Here is an 18,120-nt window from a genome sequence, read left to right as displayed (position 1 = left end):
ATAGCAAACTCTTACCTCTAAACTAAAGTAGCTGCAGGTGAGGCAGCTCAGTGGGTGGAGGTGCTCGCCACCTGACTCCAGAGGAGAGAACTGACTCCCTCCAGCAAGACCTCTCAACCTGCAGGATGCACACAGATAAATACAACTTAAAGCGAGTAACAAAGCGGTGGGTACTTGGTTAGCCCACCTGCCTCCTACTGGGCGTGGCAGCTCAACTGGAGGAGTCAGGCTTTCCTGGCAAGCAGTTCCTGGTCTTCCTTAGACCAGGATAAGGGACTTTGACTTTGTCCTTGCTCCAAAGTCTCGTGTCCAGCCATGGAAGCACCAATACACATACATGGTAAAGAGCACACGGTTTATTAAAGACAACTCATCAACAGCACTGACTCAGAGAACGGATGAAAACACAAAAGCCACTGCTGTCCGGTCCCCCAGGGGTGACCTGCCAAGCTCCTGGGGCCACCCCACGTGGAAGCTGCTGAATTCAGACTCTGGTTCTCCCTTAATAATCACCACAGGCAAGTCTTTTCCTTAGGCAGCACCCGACTGGGGAGCCACTCTATCCAGACAGCCTCCATTCCATGCCCTTGGCCTTCATCTCCAGGGTCAAGGAGTGGGCACAGGATGCAGGTCTCCCACAGAAACAAATCGGATGCAGTGATTCCAGTAGCATGGTCCCAGGAAGAGAGGGAGGGAGAGAGCAAGGGAGGGGGGATTGGCAAGAGGGAATGAATGCAGTAGGTGTCCCAGGCAGTGTCTGCTGGCTTCCAGGCAATGAAGAGGTCAATGCTGGGGCTGAACTACCCGCTGACAAGCCCTACATTAAGGGGAGGCCAGGATGGTGGGAGTGTACGTCCTGGATCTCTGAGTCCAGCAAATGCACCAGCTTGGGCCTCCCTGTACTCAGTTCTAGTAGAGCTGGCAGCCTTCCCAGCCAGGAACGGGAGAGGGTGCCAGGATTAACCTTGGGAAATTAAGACAATCCATGCCTCCAATTCTATCACCCTGGTCACTAAAAACCCGTGCACAGCCCAACTCACTTGCCAATCTGCAATAAATAGCCCATGTCTAAATAAATAGTTAAAAAAAATCACCCAAATATTCTATGTTGGGGGAGATGGTAGCAAAAAGGCAGAGTCCCAGCAGCACCCAAGGAAGTTTACTAGAGCAGCGGCTTGGGAAGGCAGGGAGCCCTGCAGCTGGTCTCAGGAGGCTTCGGGTGGCAGCTGCTGGAGCCTAGTTCCTGCTGGCCAGTCTGAGAGGGTGAGGACCCCCCTCCCCTGCTGTCGACCTGCCTTAAGGACTCAAACCACCTGGCCTCCAGAGAAAAGGAGGGAGCGCCGGGCGGTGGTGGCGCACGCCTTTAATCCCAGCACTTGGGAGGCAGAGGCAGGCGGATCTCTGTGAGTTTGAGACCAGCCTGGTCTACAGAGCTAGTTCCAGGACAGGCTCCAAAGCCACAGAGAAACCCTGTCTCGAAAAACCAAAAAATAAAAAAAGAAAAAGAAAAAGAAAAGGAGGGAGGGACAAGGTTAGGAAAAGTCTACTTGCTGAACAGGGTGCAGCTCAGGCACTGTGTCCCCAAAGTCAGGAGACAGCCCAAGCACCTCTGCAGCCCCTGCAGGAGCACAGCTACAGATGTAGCTCTCCTGGCACTGAGAAGCTCCAGGCCTTCAGCCAATGCTGGCCACAGAGAGGCATCCTTTGGTCCTTTGCCCTTGATGAGACTTATACTCCCTGGGCAGGAACATGGAAGCCAAGGGATGCCAGCTCTGCTGAGATGCTCAGATTCCAGCTCCCAGGCACAGCCCAGCGGGACATCCTTGGTCTCTGAGATGATGAGTCTCCAGGGAGGCCCTTACAAGACTCCTCCTCCCTCCTTTCTCCACAGTTGGGCAAACAACGGGCAAGAGGCCCCGAGTGTCACAGGCCACCATGTCAGCAGCACTTGGCTTCCTCAAGCAGAGCAGGCCCTCTGAAGAGCCACTGTGATTCCCTCTGGTGAGAGGACCTTGAACCTTGGGTTGGGGACGGGAACAGGGTTCCAAGGTTGGCCTACAGGGGTCTTACTAAGCTACACTTCTCATTCTGACTGCTGGCCTCAGGAAGCAGAGAGGAGAGAGGAAGAAGTTTGGGGTAAGGTGCTCCAGGCGAAGGGTAGAGAGACATGGAGAGGAAGGAACGGCAGAAGCCACACACACCTCTGGCAGAGGAAGAGGGAGACAGCAGAGGTAGAGACACAGAAGAGAGGAAGCAGGACCTCAGAGGGATTCCAACATGCCCACTCCGCTTCCAGGGCATGTGTGAACACATGTGTACATACACACACTGGAGCAGAGACACCTGGGGGACACCCGACCATGAGCAAATGCACCGGACAGGGGAGACAAAAGGTGAACCTAGAACTGGCAGTCTCTCAGCTCTTCTGGGGTCCCTTCCCCAAGTAGCTTGAGCACCAATGCTCAGAAATGGTTTCTGGCCCATTAGCCAATTACCTCCCCTGACCAGGACCCAGGGGAAGATGAGAGCACAAAGGGTAAGGAGCTACTGGGCAGAGGCATGGCAGAACCCTTGCCAGCCTCCTGTGCCTCAAATGGCCCCAGTCCCAGGAACCCAGTTCAGGAGCCCCCGCGCTGCTCAGCAGTCTGGGTGGAGGCCTCAGGACTCAAGTGCAGGGAGGGCGGCAGGGCCAAGCACTGGGAAGGAGCACAGCACGGTGTGCTCAGGAGTAGCCTGGACCACCGGAGCCAGGTTGGGAAGCCTGGAGCTGGCCAGGTCTGTGGCTTGTCCTCACTGCTTTCCCACTGACTCCTCTGTGTCCCACAAACCAGATGTGCAGGTGGCTGCTCTTCCAACCCTGGGCCTCTTGCCACCAGGTTACTTTGAGTCTTGGAGCTCCTTGGCTTTCTGTAGGATCTGGCAGACGTCTGTGCTGGGATAATCCTGGACACCAAGGAAACCACATGTGCTCTTGGAGCAGCCCCCACTGCCTTTCCACACACATCTGTCACCATGGCATGGCACCAGCAGCAGGGACCTGGTATACCAGACACTCCAGGTATCCCGCCACAAACACTGCATGTCACTAAGGTCCAAAGGGTCTCACAGCCTGTCTTAGGACCATAGTGCCCGAGGCCTCAGCCCTCCCAGCTCCAGCCTTGGAACCTGGAGGCACACCCATGAAGAACCTGGAACCCCGAGAAGGGGTGCTGTGATTACATCCATCTCACAGACCTGGCTAGTGAGGTTAATGAAAACAAACCCAAAGCCAGGTGTTGGTAGACACTGAGGCCTGGACAATGTCACTTGGCTCAAGTCACATGAGGAAAAGAACAGAACATACATGAACCTCAGGCCGGCTGACAGACCCACGTGACACACAACTCCCCACCAGAGCAAAATCAGCAACATTCACTGCCTTGACCTTGTGGCCCAGAGTCCTGGAGGGCCAAGGATGTATACCACTCAAGGTCTGTGAAGACCAGGATTCAACTCAGATTCAAACCCAGAGTCTGCACCCTGAACCCACAGCACGTGCTCCTGTTTCTGGTGCCAGCCTGCAACAGTGGCTGGTGCAGGCTGAAGTGTCTGCCCTGCTGCTGAGACTGACCAGCCTTCCCTCCAGTGCCCATTACCTGCAGAAGCCGCATGTTGACAGTGAAATCCCCCTCCAGCAACTGCTCCCGGATCAGTCTGCAGGGAAACAAGCAGCCTCAGCGCTGGACCCTAGATGTCCCAGGAGCAGGCCTGCAGGCAGGCTCTCTGCTGATTCTTCCACTCTCAGCAAGGCCCGCTTGGAGATCAGTTCCAGAGGCTTGCTCTGGCCGCCTTCCAGGACTGCCCCCTCCCACCCCAGCTTTCCTTACGAACAGGGCAAATCATGGCCCCACTTACATGAGCATGGCACAGCAGACCAGGAGGAGGAAATCAAAGCGGTTGTCATCGGCAAAGAGTGAGTCCCAGATCCGGATGACATCAGGCAGCAAGAACTCCTGCGACAGCAGGAGTGTCAGCCAACGGAAGGCAAAGAACTGGGGCTTGATATTCTGCTCTTGCTGGAGAGACAGCAGGGATTGGGTGTCAGCGGCAGAAAGAAAGTGTAGCCTAGAAGCAAGCCCTGCTCAGGCTCAAAGGGGCCACTAAGAGGACGGCCGCTGCTGCAGTCCAGTCAATGTTGCTTTTGATTTCTTCAAGGCACACTAGAAGCCCTGGATTTTACATCAGCCCTTCGGACTTGGAGATGGCTCAGCAAATGAACTTCCCCGTCTGGAGACGTGCACAAGGACCAGCCCCGGGCACAGCACCTGTGCTCAGCTTACAAACCCATGAACAACCCCACAGGGCAGGAATCCCCAGGAAATGAACACTTTGCGGAGTCACAGAGGGTATTAACAGAAAGAACATGCATCACTAAGTAAAAACAGCATTCCGTACTTTAAGCCAGGAATGGTGGCAAACACCTTTAATCCCATACTGGGAAGGCAGAGGCAGGCAGATCTCTTGAGTTCAAGGCCAGCCTGGTCTACAGAGTGACTTCCAGGATAGCCAGGAAAAAACAGGTCTAAAACAAACAAACAAAACAAAAAACAAAAAAAAAAAAAACAAACCAAAAACGAAAATAAAGTAAGAATATACGTGTCTGTATATATTTTTTTTTCACACAACATTTTAGAAATTTGTTTCTGAGACAGAGTCTCACCATATAACCCATATAACCCTGGCTGGTCTTGAACTATTACATCAGGACAGCTTCAAACTCACAGAAATCAGCCTCCTGAGTGCTGGGAATAAAGGCGTGTGCCACCGCCACACAGTTTTTTTTTTTTAATAGCCCAGGTTGGAGTCAAAGTCACCATGAAGCCAAGTATAACTTTAAACCCTCATACCCTGGCCTTCACCTTCTGAGAGTCAAGGTTGCAGTGGCTTGGATCCCAGATGGAGTCCAGGCCTTCACACGTGCTAGGCAAGCCTTCTATCAACCGAGCCACATCCCCATCCCACAGCACTCGCAATTTATATAGAAAAATGTATCTTCTCTTCTCTGTCTATCTGTCTGTCTGTTCTATCTATCTATCTTTTTGAGGCTGGGTTTCTCTATGTAGCTCTGGCTGTGCTGGAACTTGCTCCGTAGACCAGGCTGGACTTGAACTCACAGAGATTCACCTACCTCTGCTTCTCAAGTGCTGGGATTAAAGGTGTGTGCCACCATCGCCCAGCCCCTTAATTTATTCTTTTTTTTTTTAAGATTTATTTATTTATTATGTATACAACATTCTGCCTCGATGTATGCCCACACGCCAGAGGAGGGCGCCAGATCTCAGTACAGATGGTTGCTGGGAATTGAACTCAGGACCTCTGGAAGAGCAGTCAGTGCTCTTAACCTCTGAGCCATTTCTCCAGCCCCTTAATTTATTCTTAAAACAGGTTTTCATTGTAAACTGACCTCAAACTCACTATGTAGGCCAGACTGGCTTGAATATCCTCGTAGGATGTGCTTCCTTGTCTAGCTTAAACTGAACTGTTTTATGAAACACACAGTGATGGCTTTACAATAAGCTGAATTGCATTTTTAATGTATCTGAAGTACGTAGAGTTAAAGAACAGCTTGTGAGAGTCAGTTCTCTTCTCTACCACGTGGTCGGGGCTGAACTAGGTAAGGTGGCTGGGCTTGGCGTTAAACACTTTCACCTGCCATCTACTGGCCACATTATTCTCTCTCTCTTCCTCTCTCCTCCTCTCTCTCTCTCTCTCTCTCTCCCTCTCCCTCTCCCTCTCTCTCTCTCTCTCTGTATTTTGAGACAGACCAGGCTACCAGGCTAGCCTCAAACTCAGAGAACCTTCTGCCTTTGTTTCCCACGTGCTGGTGGGCCAGCATCCTGAGCTGCTCAACTGCAGCCACTTTTAGCCCCCAGACTCAGGCAGTAGCTGTGAGCCTGGTCCTCACCAGTTTCAGGTAGAGTTCTACATCCTTATCCTTCAAGGTGGAGTACACCTTTTCCATCTTGTAGGTGATGCCACACTGGGAGTCATCCAGGCTCTTGATGAAGTTGTCCCGGATCTCAGCCATGAGGTTGGTGAAGCAGAAAAAGGTGTCAGCTTCAGCGTGCTCTGGGACAGACAGTGAGGTGTGGGTGGACGCAGGGAGTGAGGTGTTCTTGAGTCCCACCTCACCCACAAGACATATGCCCCACTTCAACGTATCACCCAATACCCCTGCAGAGGCTGGAATGGGTCCCCCACCTTGGCCCCGACTACCCCTAAGGACGTCACCACTTCTACCTCATCTTCTAGACACACAGCCCACTTGGCAGCTTTCATGCACTATGCTAATGGGTCTCATCTCTCAGCCGGTCATGAGCATCTATCCCACAGAAAGTTCCAAGGGTCAACAGATCAGTGAACAGCAGTATTCTACAAGGCAGAGCTAGACAGCACCTGCTCTGACATGACCACAGATGTCTGAAATAGATGAGGCTCCGGAGCCCCACGTGGCCCATCAGCCTGGCTAGCCCCATTCTCTTTCTCTAGGGAGCCAGCAATGGGAGGCTCGGGCAGCCAAGAGCCTGTCTACCTTTCCACTCGCTGTTCGGGTCAGTGGCAAAAGTGTAGTACAGGGGACCCACGATCTCATTCATGCCCTGCACGTAAGCGATGCCAGGGTTGAGCTTGGCATAGATGAACAGGATCCGCTCCACCACCTCCCAGTGGGCTTCACAGCCATTGGGCAGAACCTCATACTCATTCAGGGCTGGTGGTGCGTTGTTCTTGTGTGGGGAGCTCATCTGGGGAGAAGAGGAGAACCTGTTAGCAGGTCAAATGTTCCCATGAAGCCCAACATGCCTTAACATCCTAGTTTATGACCAAGACATGATATGGAGGAACATGTCACACAAGGAAGAGGAGGTGGATGCTGTAGGAAGACACTGAGTGACAACCAGGTTAAAAAAGAGGTCCCACTTCCTTTAGTCCTAGCACTTGAGAGGCAGAGGCAGGCAGATCTCTGTGAGGTTGAGGCCAGCCTGATCTACAGAGCGAGTTCCAGGAGAGGCTCTAAAGCTACAGAGAAACCCTGTCTTGAAAAATAAACAACAACAACAAAACAAAACCAAAACAAACAAAAAAATCAAAACCAATGAAACCCAACAACAAAAGAGAGGTAGATTCTGTGGTAAGGACCTGATGGAGAAAGGAAGAAGGGCCCTCCTGCACAGTGAGAAGTCCTGACGGTGACGGGCAGCCTTACAGGTGGACTCACAGGAAGAACAGATCTAGCTACGTGCATAAAAATGTATGCATTTCTAAGTACACGTACTTCAACTGAAAATAAAGACTTGGCTGCGGGTGATGATGTAGGCTGTAAATCCCAGCACTTAGAGGTAGAATCGGGAGGATCAGGAGTTCAATACCAGCCTCAGCTACATATAGAGTTCTAGGCCGACCTGGACTACATAAAACCAGTTCAAAACAAGAAAAGGTGTCCACAATATCAGCTGCTCTGCAGAACCTCAGGAAATTTAGGGGATTTGGGTGCCTGGGCTCTGCCCTCAGCCTGCTCCAGCAGTGGCTGCAGAGCTGGGGGACTTGCAGAAGAGACCCCAATGGACTACACAAGACTTTCTGTTCTTAGGAGTCCAGGTAGCCCAGGGTATTTCCACATACCTTTCATACATGTGCATGACACAAACACATGCACCCCAGGAGCAGACCATACTCCTCCAATCTGCTCTCAAAACCATTTTCTTTCACAACAGAGCTTCATGTATTCAGACTGAACTTCAAACATATCATACAGCCCAGGATGGCCCTGAGCTGGTCCTTACCAGATAGCTGAGGAAGGCCCTGAGTTGATCCTCCTGCCTCAGATTACAGGCTTTGAGCCATAGCACCACCTTTGAACAGTTCAAGATGAGGAAACAGGCTCACATAGACTTGAACCTGGACTGACTAGCCCAGAGGCTGTGCGCCAAGCGGCTGCAGCAGGCTTTCTCCCATGATAGCCCAGTGCCTCTAGCTTTCCAAGAACCTGCTTTCCATGACCTCATTTCCTTCTGGCTGTTCCACAGCCAGGCAGGGCAGGAGTGATTATGCCCAGATATGGAGGAGGAAAAGCCCAGAAACAGCAGCTCAGTATCCCTTGCCCAGACTCACACAGAAGACAGAGACTGACTTGACTGAGCCACCCTACCACAGGTCCAGAATCCTGGGGATGAAGCTTCAGTAGGATCCTGGGCTGTCAGGACCAGATCCAAAGGTAAAACGGGTAGAGCTTGACCCTCACGTGCAACACTACAGTCAAAGGATTAGCACTGTTGGGCCTTCATCAAGGCTATCAGCATCCATGCCAAGAGGGGTGCACAAAAACCAAGCCACAGTTCCCTCACCACGCCTGGGCTATGCACAACTTTGGTGAACCCTACCCTCGTGGCAGGTACATGGGACCAGGAGTGAATGCATCTGCCTGACTGCCCATCAACAACTCAGGGAGAAGAGTTGTGTGATTCTCCACTCCCTGCTGGGGAGGCTGCAGAGGAGGGTTCCCCTGCTGGGGAGGCTGCAGAGGAGGGTTCCCCTGCTGGGGAGGCTGCAGAGGAGGGCTCCCCTGCTGGGGAGGCTGCAGAGGAGGGTTCCCCTGCTGGAGAGGCTGCAGAGGAGGGTTCTCCTGCTGGGGAGGCTGCAGAGGAGGGTTCTCCTGCTGGTGAAAGGCCATGACAAGTGGGAACAAATCACCACTACAGCTCCCAAAGCAGTGGGCCTAAATGGAGATATAAGGTCATACACCTTTTGGGGGGCATAGCAGCTGCCACAGTGTCAAGGTCTGCTATTTTTTCTGGAGCTTGAAAACCCTTAGAGCTTACCCTCTTCTGTGTGTTCCAGATCTAACCAAACAGCAAATTCTGACCTTGGCAAATGCAGCCATCTGCTTTGATAGCCCTTCTATGCCCAAGGACACCTGAACCAAAAGTTGCTGCCTGCTCAGAATCCTCTAAGAGCCCACCAGCAGTCTGCACAAGGGCCTTGTCAGACCTCCCCACACTAGCTCTTACAGGACCCTCTGGCCCCTCCCCTCTGCTGTCTCGCTGCTCCTAGCCATAGGGACCCTCATTTTTTTCCCATGATACAAATGGCAAATGGAGTTTTCAGTGCAGCTCTAGGTCTAGGAACACATACACACAGGCAGGCAAACACTCAAATAAAATAAACAAATCTTAAAAAGAAAAAGATCCCAGGCTAGCTCTTACATTTGTGACCCCGCTCCGGTTCCGGGCCACTGTCTGAGATTTCAGTGTTGTCTGCTCCACCCGTTTCCGAAGGGTCTCAAACTCATTCTGCGGGTCCAGGATGAGGAGGCAGGGGTATTCGGTGGCTCTCTGGAAGAAGGATATATCTGGGCACAGCCTCCTGTTGGAATGGAAAGAACGCTGTCACTCAGGGTGGCAGCCCTGGGTATCCTCACAAGTGGTTGATTTTATTTATCTTACAGTGCTGGGGTCTAACCGAGGTCACGCTAGACAGGTGCCCTACACCTCAGCTACTCTTCAACTGTTTGCCTGTTTTGTAATCGTAACATTTCAGCTGGGGATGGTGGCTCAACCTGTAATCAACTACTTGGAGTTCAAGGCCAGCTTCAGCTACAAAGTGAGCACCTGATCAGCCTTGACTAGTGCAAAACTTTGTATCAAAAACTAAAATATTTAACCCCCAAAATACAGTTTTTATAAAAGCAGTAGAAATTACAAATACATGCTCATTTCATAAGTGTTTATGAAGAGGTACATGTGTACATTTTTTATATTTAATTTTTTTTTTCAAGACAGGGTTTCTCTGTAGCTTTGGGGCCTGTCCTGGAACTAGCTCTTGTAGACTCAGAGAGATATACCTGCCCCTGCCTCTGCCTCCCGCCTCCCAAGTGCTGCACCACCACCACCCAGCTCACGTGTGCATTTTTTAAGTGTCTTTAGGTCACACTCAGAGAACTCACAGACAGGTGGATCTCTGTGAGTTCAAGGCCAGCCTGGTCTACAGAGTGAAATCCAGGACAGCTAGAATGGTTTCAGAAGAAAACCTGTCTCGAAAAACCAAAAAAATAAACAAAAAACAAAACCACTAATGCTCATAAACCACGAACACGTTTCCATGACAAAAGCACTTGTCTACTTGTCTAGGAGCTAAGGATCTAGCTTAGTGATAGAGCATGTACCTAGTAAGCACTATGTATACATGTATATAAGTACGTCTGATATTCACAAGGAGTCAAGTCCTGAGCTCACTCCCCAACAGAACATTATATATATTTACATACATCTGTCTGCAGAGGCATGGATGTACACAAGGATTGACATGGTCATTTACCACAGGAAAAAAACACCCTTTGCTGACATGAAGGGATGTGCAAGGAACGGCACGCAGGGGCATCTGGAGCACGACAGGGCATCACGATCATGTATACGTCTCAGACCGCCTAGACACAGCACACTGCGTACTGGCCCTCCGCAAACACTGACACCCTACTGCCAACACCAGTGGGAGAGAGAGCCTGAGCCCATAATCCCTCCCCAAAACTACTACAGGATGACACTCTCGACCTAAACCTGGTCAGGAGAGCATCTCACGGGTAGTGCTGTTCCAATGCCAGTCTGAGAAGAAAGGCCCCAAGGACCTGGTGTACCACCCCATTCAGGCCTCCAGAGGAGTCTGGAGAGGGATCTGGGCAGAGCCACAGCACTTGGGGAGGAAGAGGATCTTCCTACTGACTTTAGCCCAAGCCTCAGGGCATTCCTGCACAAGTTCCTGAGGCTAGGAAGCTCTTCCACACAGCCCCACACCTCCCATCCTCCCCTCGCCTGGCAGCTCATGCTGAGTCACCTCCCCTAAGGCCCCTCTTCCCTCAGCATCAGCTTCTCCTCCTTCACAGCGCTCACAACTTCTGCAATCGCATACATTTTGACAGGTTGAACATCTGTGTCTGTCTCCTCAGGGAAACCTCCAGCCCTCCTCACATGGGTGAAATTGGCCTGTGCTGTTGCCAGCAGAACTGGCCCCAGGATTCCTTGGGAATGCCACTGAGTAGCTCTGCATGAGTTTCCTGTCTAAACGAGGAGTGGGTGCCAGAGAGGACACAGTCAGGCTGCTCCAAGTGAGGGGGTTCAGCTCCCAGGGTCCTTCTCCAAAGGCAACTGATCACTTCAAAGGCCTCTGTAGTAGGCTGCAGCTAGCACAACGATCCGGATTCCATGTGAAGACCCATGCTGCACATACCCTCAACCTGAACCATCTCACTTCTACTTCCACAGAAGTCGTGTTCAGAGAGCCTGGGTTGCCTGCCCATGGTCAAACAGCCAAGTGGTGAAGCTGTCCTGAAGCCAGCCAGCCAGCCAGCCAGCCAACCAGCCAGCCAGCCAGCCAGCCAGGCTCCAGTGCCCTCTGGTACGCGACTGTAGGTATAAACCCCGGTGAGGGCCCCCCGGTAGCAAAAAGCCCCTGTGGGCCTCTTACCGGACATCTTTGTCAATCTGCAGTAGCACCTCGTTGTCCTTAAAATACGTGTTCCACCTGCTATCAGGGTTCGGGTTGAGGGGCTGTGAAGAGAAAAGCAGATGCTATGTGCGGGGACCAGCCAGGGCTGCAGCTCAGCGGCCTCACATCCAATGCCCAGAGACCTAGGTCTGGCCTAGAGACAGGCTCAGTCCACCCAGCAAGCGCAGGTGTGCCCAGGCTTGCTCAGGCTTCCCAGGCTCTCCACACCACAGCCTGCTCTGAACACATCCTGATGGTGACAGTGTTCTTGGCAGTGCCCCAGACAGAGTGTGCACACAGCAGTCACTGAGCGCCCGGAAAGGGCAGACGAAGAAGAATGCCATTTCATTATCTACCAGGGCTTTCCTTGAGCAGTCAACTCAGATGGGTCTGAGGCCAGCCCGGCTACACTTTCTGCCCTGTCAAGCATACATGAAGAAGCTCAGGATAGGAGATAAAAACGGGATTTTTCTCCAGGTCTCAGACAGACACTTATTTCAGCCTAACTTCTGCCCAGCTTTCCTCAACTATACAATCCTGCTACCTTCCTCAAGGATCCAGGGTGAGGAGAGGGGTGTAGTTCAGTGGCAGAGTGATTGCTTACCACAGTTGAGACCCTCTGCTCAACCTCCAAGCTCGTAAGAAGACAAACAAATGAACATTTAGCCAGGGATAAATCCCAGATCTTAGGAGACCTGAAGCAGGAGTCCAAGTCTGAGGCACGCTTCAGCTATATAGCAAGATCCTGCCTCAAAAAACAAATAAATAAATACACCAAAAAATCTATTCCGGGTCTGCAAACTGGCTTAGTGTGTACAGGTGCTTGCTGCACGAGCACGAAAACCTAAGTTCAGTCCCCAAAATACACAGGAACGGCAGAACCGACTCTAAACTATCCTCTTCCCTCTGTCTGCGCCATGACACAACCCTCGCTGGCATCCATAAGACATACTAATAAGACATACTAAGAATGAATTTTAAAAATGTTAAGTTCAGGGTCACTCTTGGCTATAAATTGAGTTCTAGGCCAGCTTGAAATACACAAGACTGCCTTTTTTTTCAAGACAGAGTTTCTCTGTGTAATCCTGGCTGTCCTGGAACTCACTTTGTAGACCAGGCTGGCCTCAAACTCAAGAGATTTGCCTGCCTCTGCTGGGATTAAAGATGTGTGCCACTAGCGCCCAGATTAATCTTTTATTAAAATAGTAATAATAATAATAATAATAAGCACTGGGGTGAGGGTTCCAGAGGCCATGACCTAAGAGCTCCTGGAGCAGGGTGACTCCCACAACACCCTCAGGACAATGGCCATCACTTATGTTCCCAACTAGGCCTAGGGCTGCTGTGGTTACTGTGCCTAGAATAAGCGGGGAGACACCACTGTGTCCAAGGAGTGGGCAACCCAATGAAGCGGGAAGACCTGACAGGAATGCAGGCCAGGCCCACCTGTCCTTCAGCAAGGGGTCCGCACCTGGGCCCAAGCCTCTGCCCTCTTTCTGTGCACCCTCAGCCCCTGAAGCCAACCTTACTTACATGATCTTCGAAGGTTACGTCCTCCCTGGATACACCCATGTTGGCCTTGGCGATGCCAGGCTGGATGATCATTTCCCTCAGGAACTGAGAATAGAGCCCTCTGCCGGAGAGGAGAGCAGAGGAGAATGATGAGTCCAGAGAAGCACCCTCAGGAAGCAGACAGGTTGTGGGAGTGCACAGGTCTCACCTCTGCTTGGCCAGGATGGAAGTCCATGAGGCTCTCTCCAAAGGGAGGTAGTTCAGGAGGATCTGCACAGAGAACAGCACAGCTCTGGCGACATCCCTCTGTCCATCCCGGACAGCAGTGGAGGCATGCAGGCCTCAGAAGAAAGGCTTCATGAAACCCTCAACAGGAAGGTGGCTGCAACCCAGGAGCTCGGGTCTGAAGAGTGGCCCTCCTCCTCCTAGCCCTAGCTGGACCCTCCCTCTGTTTTCCACACAGACTCTTCTAAATGAGAAGAGAAAGTGGTGGCATTGAAGGGCTGGTAACCAGGAACAGAGGCTGCCACCACCTCAGGCAGTGGCTTCAGGGAAACTAGCCTTATCCTAATCAGCATCCCTTCCAATGCACATATGCACCAGGAAGTGGAAATCTTCACTGGCATTATGAATTGGTCCATCCCCAAATGAATCCTGGAGAGGATGCCAAGAGAACACAACCCCCCTCAACTTCCAGAAACCCTTCCTCAGACAAGCAAGGAAAGGAGCAGAGAAGAGGGGCGGGGGAGGACCATGCAAGACCCAGGAGACCCCAAAACCAAGAAGCCCCACCCCAGGCACACCCACCTTCCAGCAGAGGCACCGCAGTCCGCCCTCACAGGGAATGCCTGTGGACACAGCAGGCAAAGGTCACCCCAAGCCAGAGTTCCAGAATCCCCCCAGCCCCTACACCTTGAGCCAGTTGGCAGGAAGTGGAGTGAACAGGAAGCACTTTGGGGACCACTCTTCACCAAAGAAACGTCTAAGCAGGATGCTAACTAATTTCTGCCTACAGTTCTGTCCCCCAGCCCAGAACCTCATCTGTCTGAATGTTCTTTGAACTTTCTCATTTTTGATTTTTCTTCTTCAAGGAGGCCATCATCAAACACCAACTCTTAGTCAAAGCCCAGCTCTTACTCAGGGAGAAGGAGCAGAGTTTGATGTAGCCCAGGCTGGCCTCCAATTTACTATGGAGCCATGGAGGAGCTTCTCTTCTTCTTGTCTCCATCCTCTGAGTAGCAGAATTACAGGTGTGTTTGGCCACTATGTCTAGTTTATGGGTGCTAAGATTCAAAAGCAAGGCTCTATTCATGCTAGGCAGATACTCTATGAACCAAACAATATGCCCAGTCTCAGACAGGGTCTCACTACATAGCTCTGGCTGTGTGGGAACTCACTATGTAGAAGGCTGTTTTTTATTTTTTTAGGTTTTTTTTTTGTTTTTTTTTGTTTTTGTTTTTCAAGACAAGGTTTCTCTGTGTAGCTTTGGAGCCTGTCCTGGAACTCTGTAGACCAGGCTGGCCTCGAACTCACAGAGATCCGCCTGCCTCTGCCTCCTGTTCTGGCATTAAAATTGTGAACCACTATGCTGGGCATCGGTGTCTCTGCTTATGAGCAATGGCTCTATGGCTCTCTATGATACCCATCACAACTGGAAACATATGAAACCTTGAGTATGAATGCAATGTGTGTAGTGTCTATGAACGGAGGGGCGCAGACAGACAGGAAGCACGTTTGTCTGTTGACACACCTAGGCCTAGCGCAGGACATGGGTCACAAACAGCGTTCACATTTGTGAAATGCAAACCAAGCTGTCAGGTTGTGAGCCCTGTGCCAGAGAGCCATGACTTCACTTAATTCCCACTTTAGTTCCAGACAATAGGAAGATTAGTTCCTGCAGCCTTGCTCACAGATAGAGAAACTCATCTGTAGACAGAGCGGCCAAGGTGTACTGAGCAGCCCCAGCTCGGCATAAGCACCACAGACTGCTCCAGAAAAGAAAAGGCAACTTCTGCAGTGCTTCCCCAAGTCTCCCAGGAACAGTTCTGATAAGGGTTTCCCTGGCACCGTGACCTCAGAATCTACATGACCCAGGCAACTTCAACTCCTTCCTGGCAAAGTTATCGGCAAAGCAGTGCCACAAAGAGCTAAACAAACACCTTGGGGTGTTTTTACAGACAGGGTAAAAACCCAGTTATCTCTGTGCTGGAACATTGACCATGTGAGGAAGGGCAAAGTCAAACGGGGCTGATGTTCAGCTCCTTAAGAGTAGGTGTTCTAAGGCTTGAGTTTTAGCATTAATCAAAGGTCACTCTCAGCTCTGCTTCAAAGCTAGGTAGAAGAATCAGGAACCACCCTGCAACTTCTGAAACTCAGGAAACTAGTTGAGAAATGACAAACGCTTCGCCTAGGCTCAAAAGGTCACCCCTATTTCAATCTGCAGGCTACATCAGGGAATCTGGGGAATCAGATGCATCGTATCTATGGCCAAAGGGTGGTTACCACTCCTACGACATCCAGGCAGCTCTATGAAATCCGTCTCTTTCTCTCTGGGTATCGTCTTGATGCTCTCCCCTTCATCTTGGCCATAAAGCTATTCCAAGGAAACCCCGAGGAAAATTGTGCCTTACCACTAAAGCTGAGTTCTCGAAGCTTCTCCAGCACAATGGAAGGCTCCTTCAGGACATCCTGGAAATCGGCAATCCTTCAAGGGCAGAAAAGGAAACCCCAAGGTAACAAACAGGCAGCCCACAGATCCCTCACCCCAACAGTCTCCAACCCCAAGCTTAGGGAGGTGGACAATCCTCTAACATCTGCAAAGTCAACAAAGAGCAAAAAGTGTTCTAGTCAAAAAGGTATGAAACCTTAATATTAAGCACTTTCTACTGTTGGTGAGCTGGCATTTTCTAGACACTTGCTGTGGCCAAGCCCAGTCCACACCACACCACTACCTGAATTCACACAACCAAGCTTCGCAACCAGGAGTAATTTGATCTACAGACAGGGGCCCTGAACAGTTTCTCCACCATTCTCACAGCTCTCTTGGCTGGAGAAGGGGGAGGGGGCACAGACTTCTTGGGCCTGTCCTCAGGCAAGGACAAAAGACTAAAAAGTAGTCCTGGAGTGAGCAAAATTTAGCCGATGCTGCAAGATGTAGCCTTGCGGTGTGTGCGGGGGACACGATTAAGAGGCTAGACTAGGGACCTCGGGTTCTCTCTAGTGTTTCCCATAAGCAAGGAGCACAGGGACAGGAGTATTTGGGGAAGAGGATCCTGGAGCCAGGAAGTGGGGAGGGTAATATAGGTCTGGACGAGGAAGACACTAGGGAATGGGGTCCAGAGTGAGAGAGAAAAAAAAGGTGACACCAACGTTAGAGAAGCATCTCTGCTTCTCCTCACTGCCACACGGGCAATGATGCTGAGAAGTGGGCACAGAGGACCCTCCGCCGGGGGTGGGGGCTATTCTTGGCCGCACATGCGCTGAGCAGCTCGGTCGGGGAGAAGGCGCGGCCCGGCCGGAGCGGTCTAGACACAGTCCTGCCCTCGGGTCTCCTTACCGGCTCTTGTGCAGACTCGACATGATGTTGACTTCCGGACCCCTGGGCTGCTTCTGCAGCCCCAGCTGCCGCCACTGGCCCCCCTCCCCCTCCGGGGACCCGGGGAGTTCCGCAAAAGCCTCCGGCGGGAAGCAAAACCGAGAGCGTGCACGTTCCGCAGGAGCCGGACCGCGCTGGTTCCGCCCCGGGATCACGTGATGCGGGACTTCTTTAAGGCCAGGCAAACCCCTGCGCCGAGCGCCAGGGCAGCCCGTGAGCTCCTGGCTGCGAATCCCTCGGCCTCAGTGCCTCAGCTACCCGATACTCTTGTCAATCTCTCTCTCTCCCCGCCATTACCGCGGCCCAGATGTTTGGTGAACTGGATCCAGTCCCCGGGTGTGGTCTTGTTCAATACTGAGTCCTTATGGAAATGACCGTGTGGCTCAGTAAGTACCGCTTGGAGTACAGCTCGGTGTTTCCTTGCCTTTGGGAGTTTATAAACTGTAGAATTTCTGTAATTTCACAATTTCAAAATAATAGAAAAGGAAAAACAGGAGCAGAGGGTGTAGTTCAGTTGGTAGAGCGCTTGCCTAGCGTGCCTGCGGCGGGGGATGCATGCTTTGGCCCAGCTTTTGAGAGGTAGAGACAGGAAGATCAGACTTTCAAGGTCATCCTCTGCTAAAGTGAATTCGCAGTTGATATTTCAGGGGATAACGCGCTTGTGTGCGATCGATATACGCGAGCGTGAGCACTGGAGTTTGGATTCGCAGAACTCACCTAAGAGTTGACAAGAAGGGCGGGGATGGTGACAGGAAAACTGGCTTCCGAGACTGCCCACAATAGACAATCAAGGAAGACAACTGACCATCGGGGCTCCCCGACACACACACACACACACTCTCCCACACGTATTTGCACACACATGCACACAATTTTTTTTAAGAATGTGGATGGGTGCTTTGTCTGCATTTATGTCTATGTAGCTCTACCTACCTGGAGGGCAGAAGTGGGTGTTGGATCCCCTGGACCCAGAGCTGTAGACAGTTGTGAACCATCATGTGGGTGCTGGGAATTGAACTAGGCCCTCTGTAAGGTCAGCCAGTGCTCTTAACTGCTGAGCTATCTCTCCAGTCCATATACAATATTTTTTAGTAAAGAGAGTGAGGTGTGGTGATGCACACCTTTAATCCCGGCACTCCAGAGGCAGAGGCAGGTGGATCTCAGGGAGTTCAAAGTCAGCCTGGTCTACAAACCTGAGTTCTAGGTCGGCCAGGACTACACAAAGAAATCCTGCCTCAAAAAAAAAAAAAAAAAAAAAAAAAAAGAGAAAATTAAGGAAGAGAGTGCAAACTAAAGGGGGCTGAAATCGTTAAACTCTCAGAGCCTGCCCCTCACGACTTCCTTCCACCAGCAATACCACACCTCCTGAGCCTCCCCAAACAGCACTGTGGACTGAAACCAAGTTTTCAAATACATGAGCCTTTGGGAGATATTCTCTTTTAAACCGCCACGATCACTATGTGTCTTACTGCCTTGAGATGGTGCCTCCCTTAACAAGA

At 51.4% G+C, this 18,120-nt stretch overlaps 2 protein-coding genes across 5 annotated transcripts in view; one reads left to right on the top strand and one right to left on the bottom strand.

Moving 5' to 3' along the window:
* Positions 1–336: 336 nt before the first annotated feature.
* Positions 337–16,760, bottom strand: Tbc1d13 (TBC1 domain family member 13). Its single transcript, XM_075985687.1, has 12 exons — positions 16,583–16,760; positions 15,657–15,730; positions 13,834–13,874; positions 13,235–13,296; positions 13,048–13,147; positions 11,494–11,576; positions 9,240–9,399; positions 6,572–6,782; positions 5,945–6,108; positions 3,895–4,055; positions 3,636–3,693; positions 337–2,943 (listed from the first exon to the last, which is right to left on the bottom strand). The coding sequence occupies exons 1-12, from the start codon at positions 16,603–16,605 to the stop codon at positions 2,878–2,880; spliced, it is 1,203 nt and encodes a 400-aa protein (XP_075841802.1). The 5' UTR covers positions 16,606–16,760; the 3' UTR covers positions 337–2,877.
* Positions 16,761–16,776: 16 nt separating this feature from the next.
* Zer1 (zyg-11 related cell cycle regulator) overlaps positions 16,777–18,120 on the top strand; it is a 39,463-nt gene continuing 38,119 nt past the window's right edge. For 2 of the 4 annotated variants that reach the window (XM_075985686.1, XM_075985682.1), the window contains exon 1: positions 16,795–17,007. The gene's annotated coding sequence lies outside the window, so the exon portion shown is untranslated. Of the gene's footprint in view, positions 17,008–18,120 lie in introns of all 4 variants that reach the window. The other 2 variants (XM_075985680.1, XM_075985685.1) reach the window with 2 other exon arrangements.

The sequence above is a fragment of the Microtus pennsylvanicus genome, chromosome 9, assembly GCF_037038515.1.
Source record: "Microtus pennsylvanicus isolate mMicPen1 chromosome 9, mMicPen1.hap1, whole genome shotgun sequence".
Taxonomy (NCBI): Eukaryota; Metazoa; Chordata; class Mammalia; order Rodentia; family Cricetidae; genus Microtus; species Microtus pennsylvanicus.
Note: the sequence above shows the minus strand (reverse complement) of the source record. Positions and strands in the feature narration are given on the sequence as shown.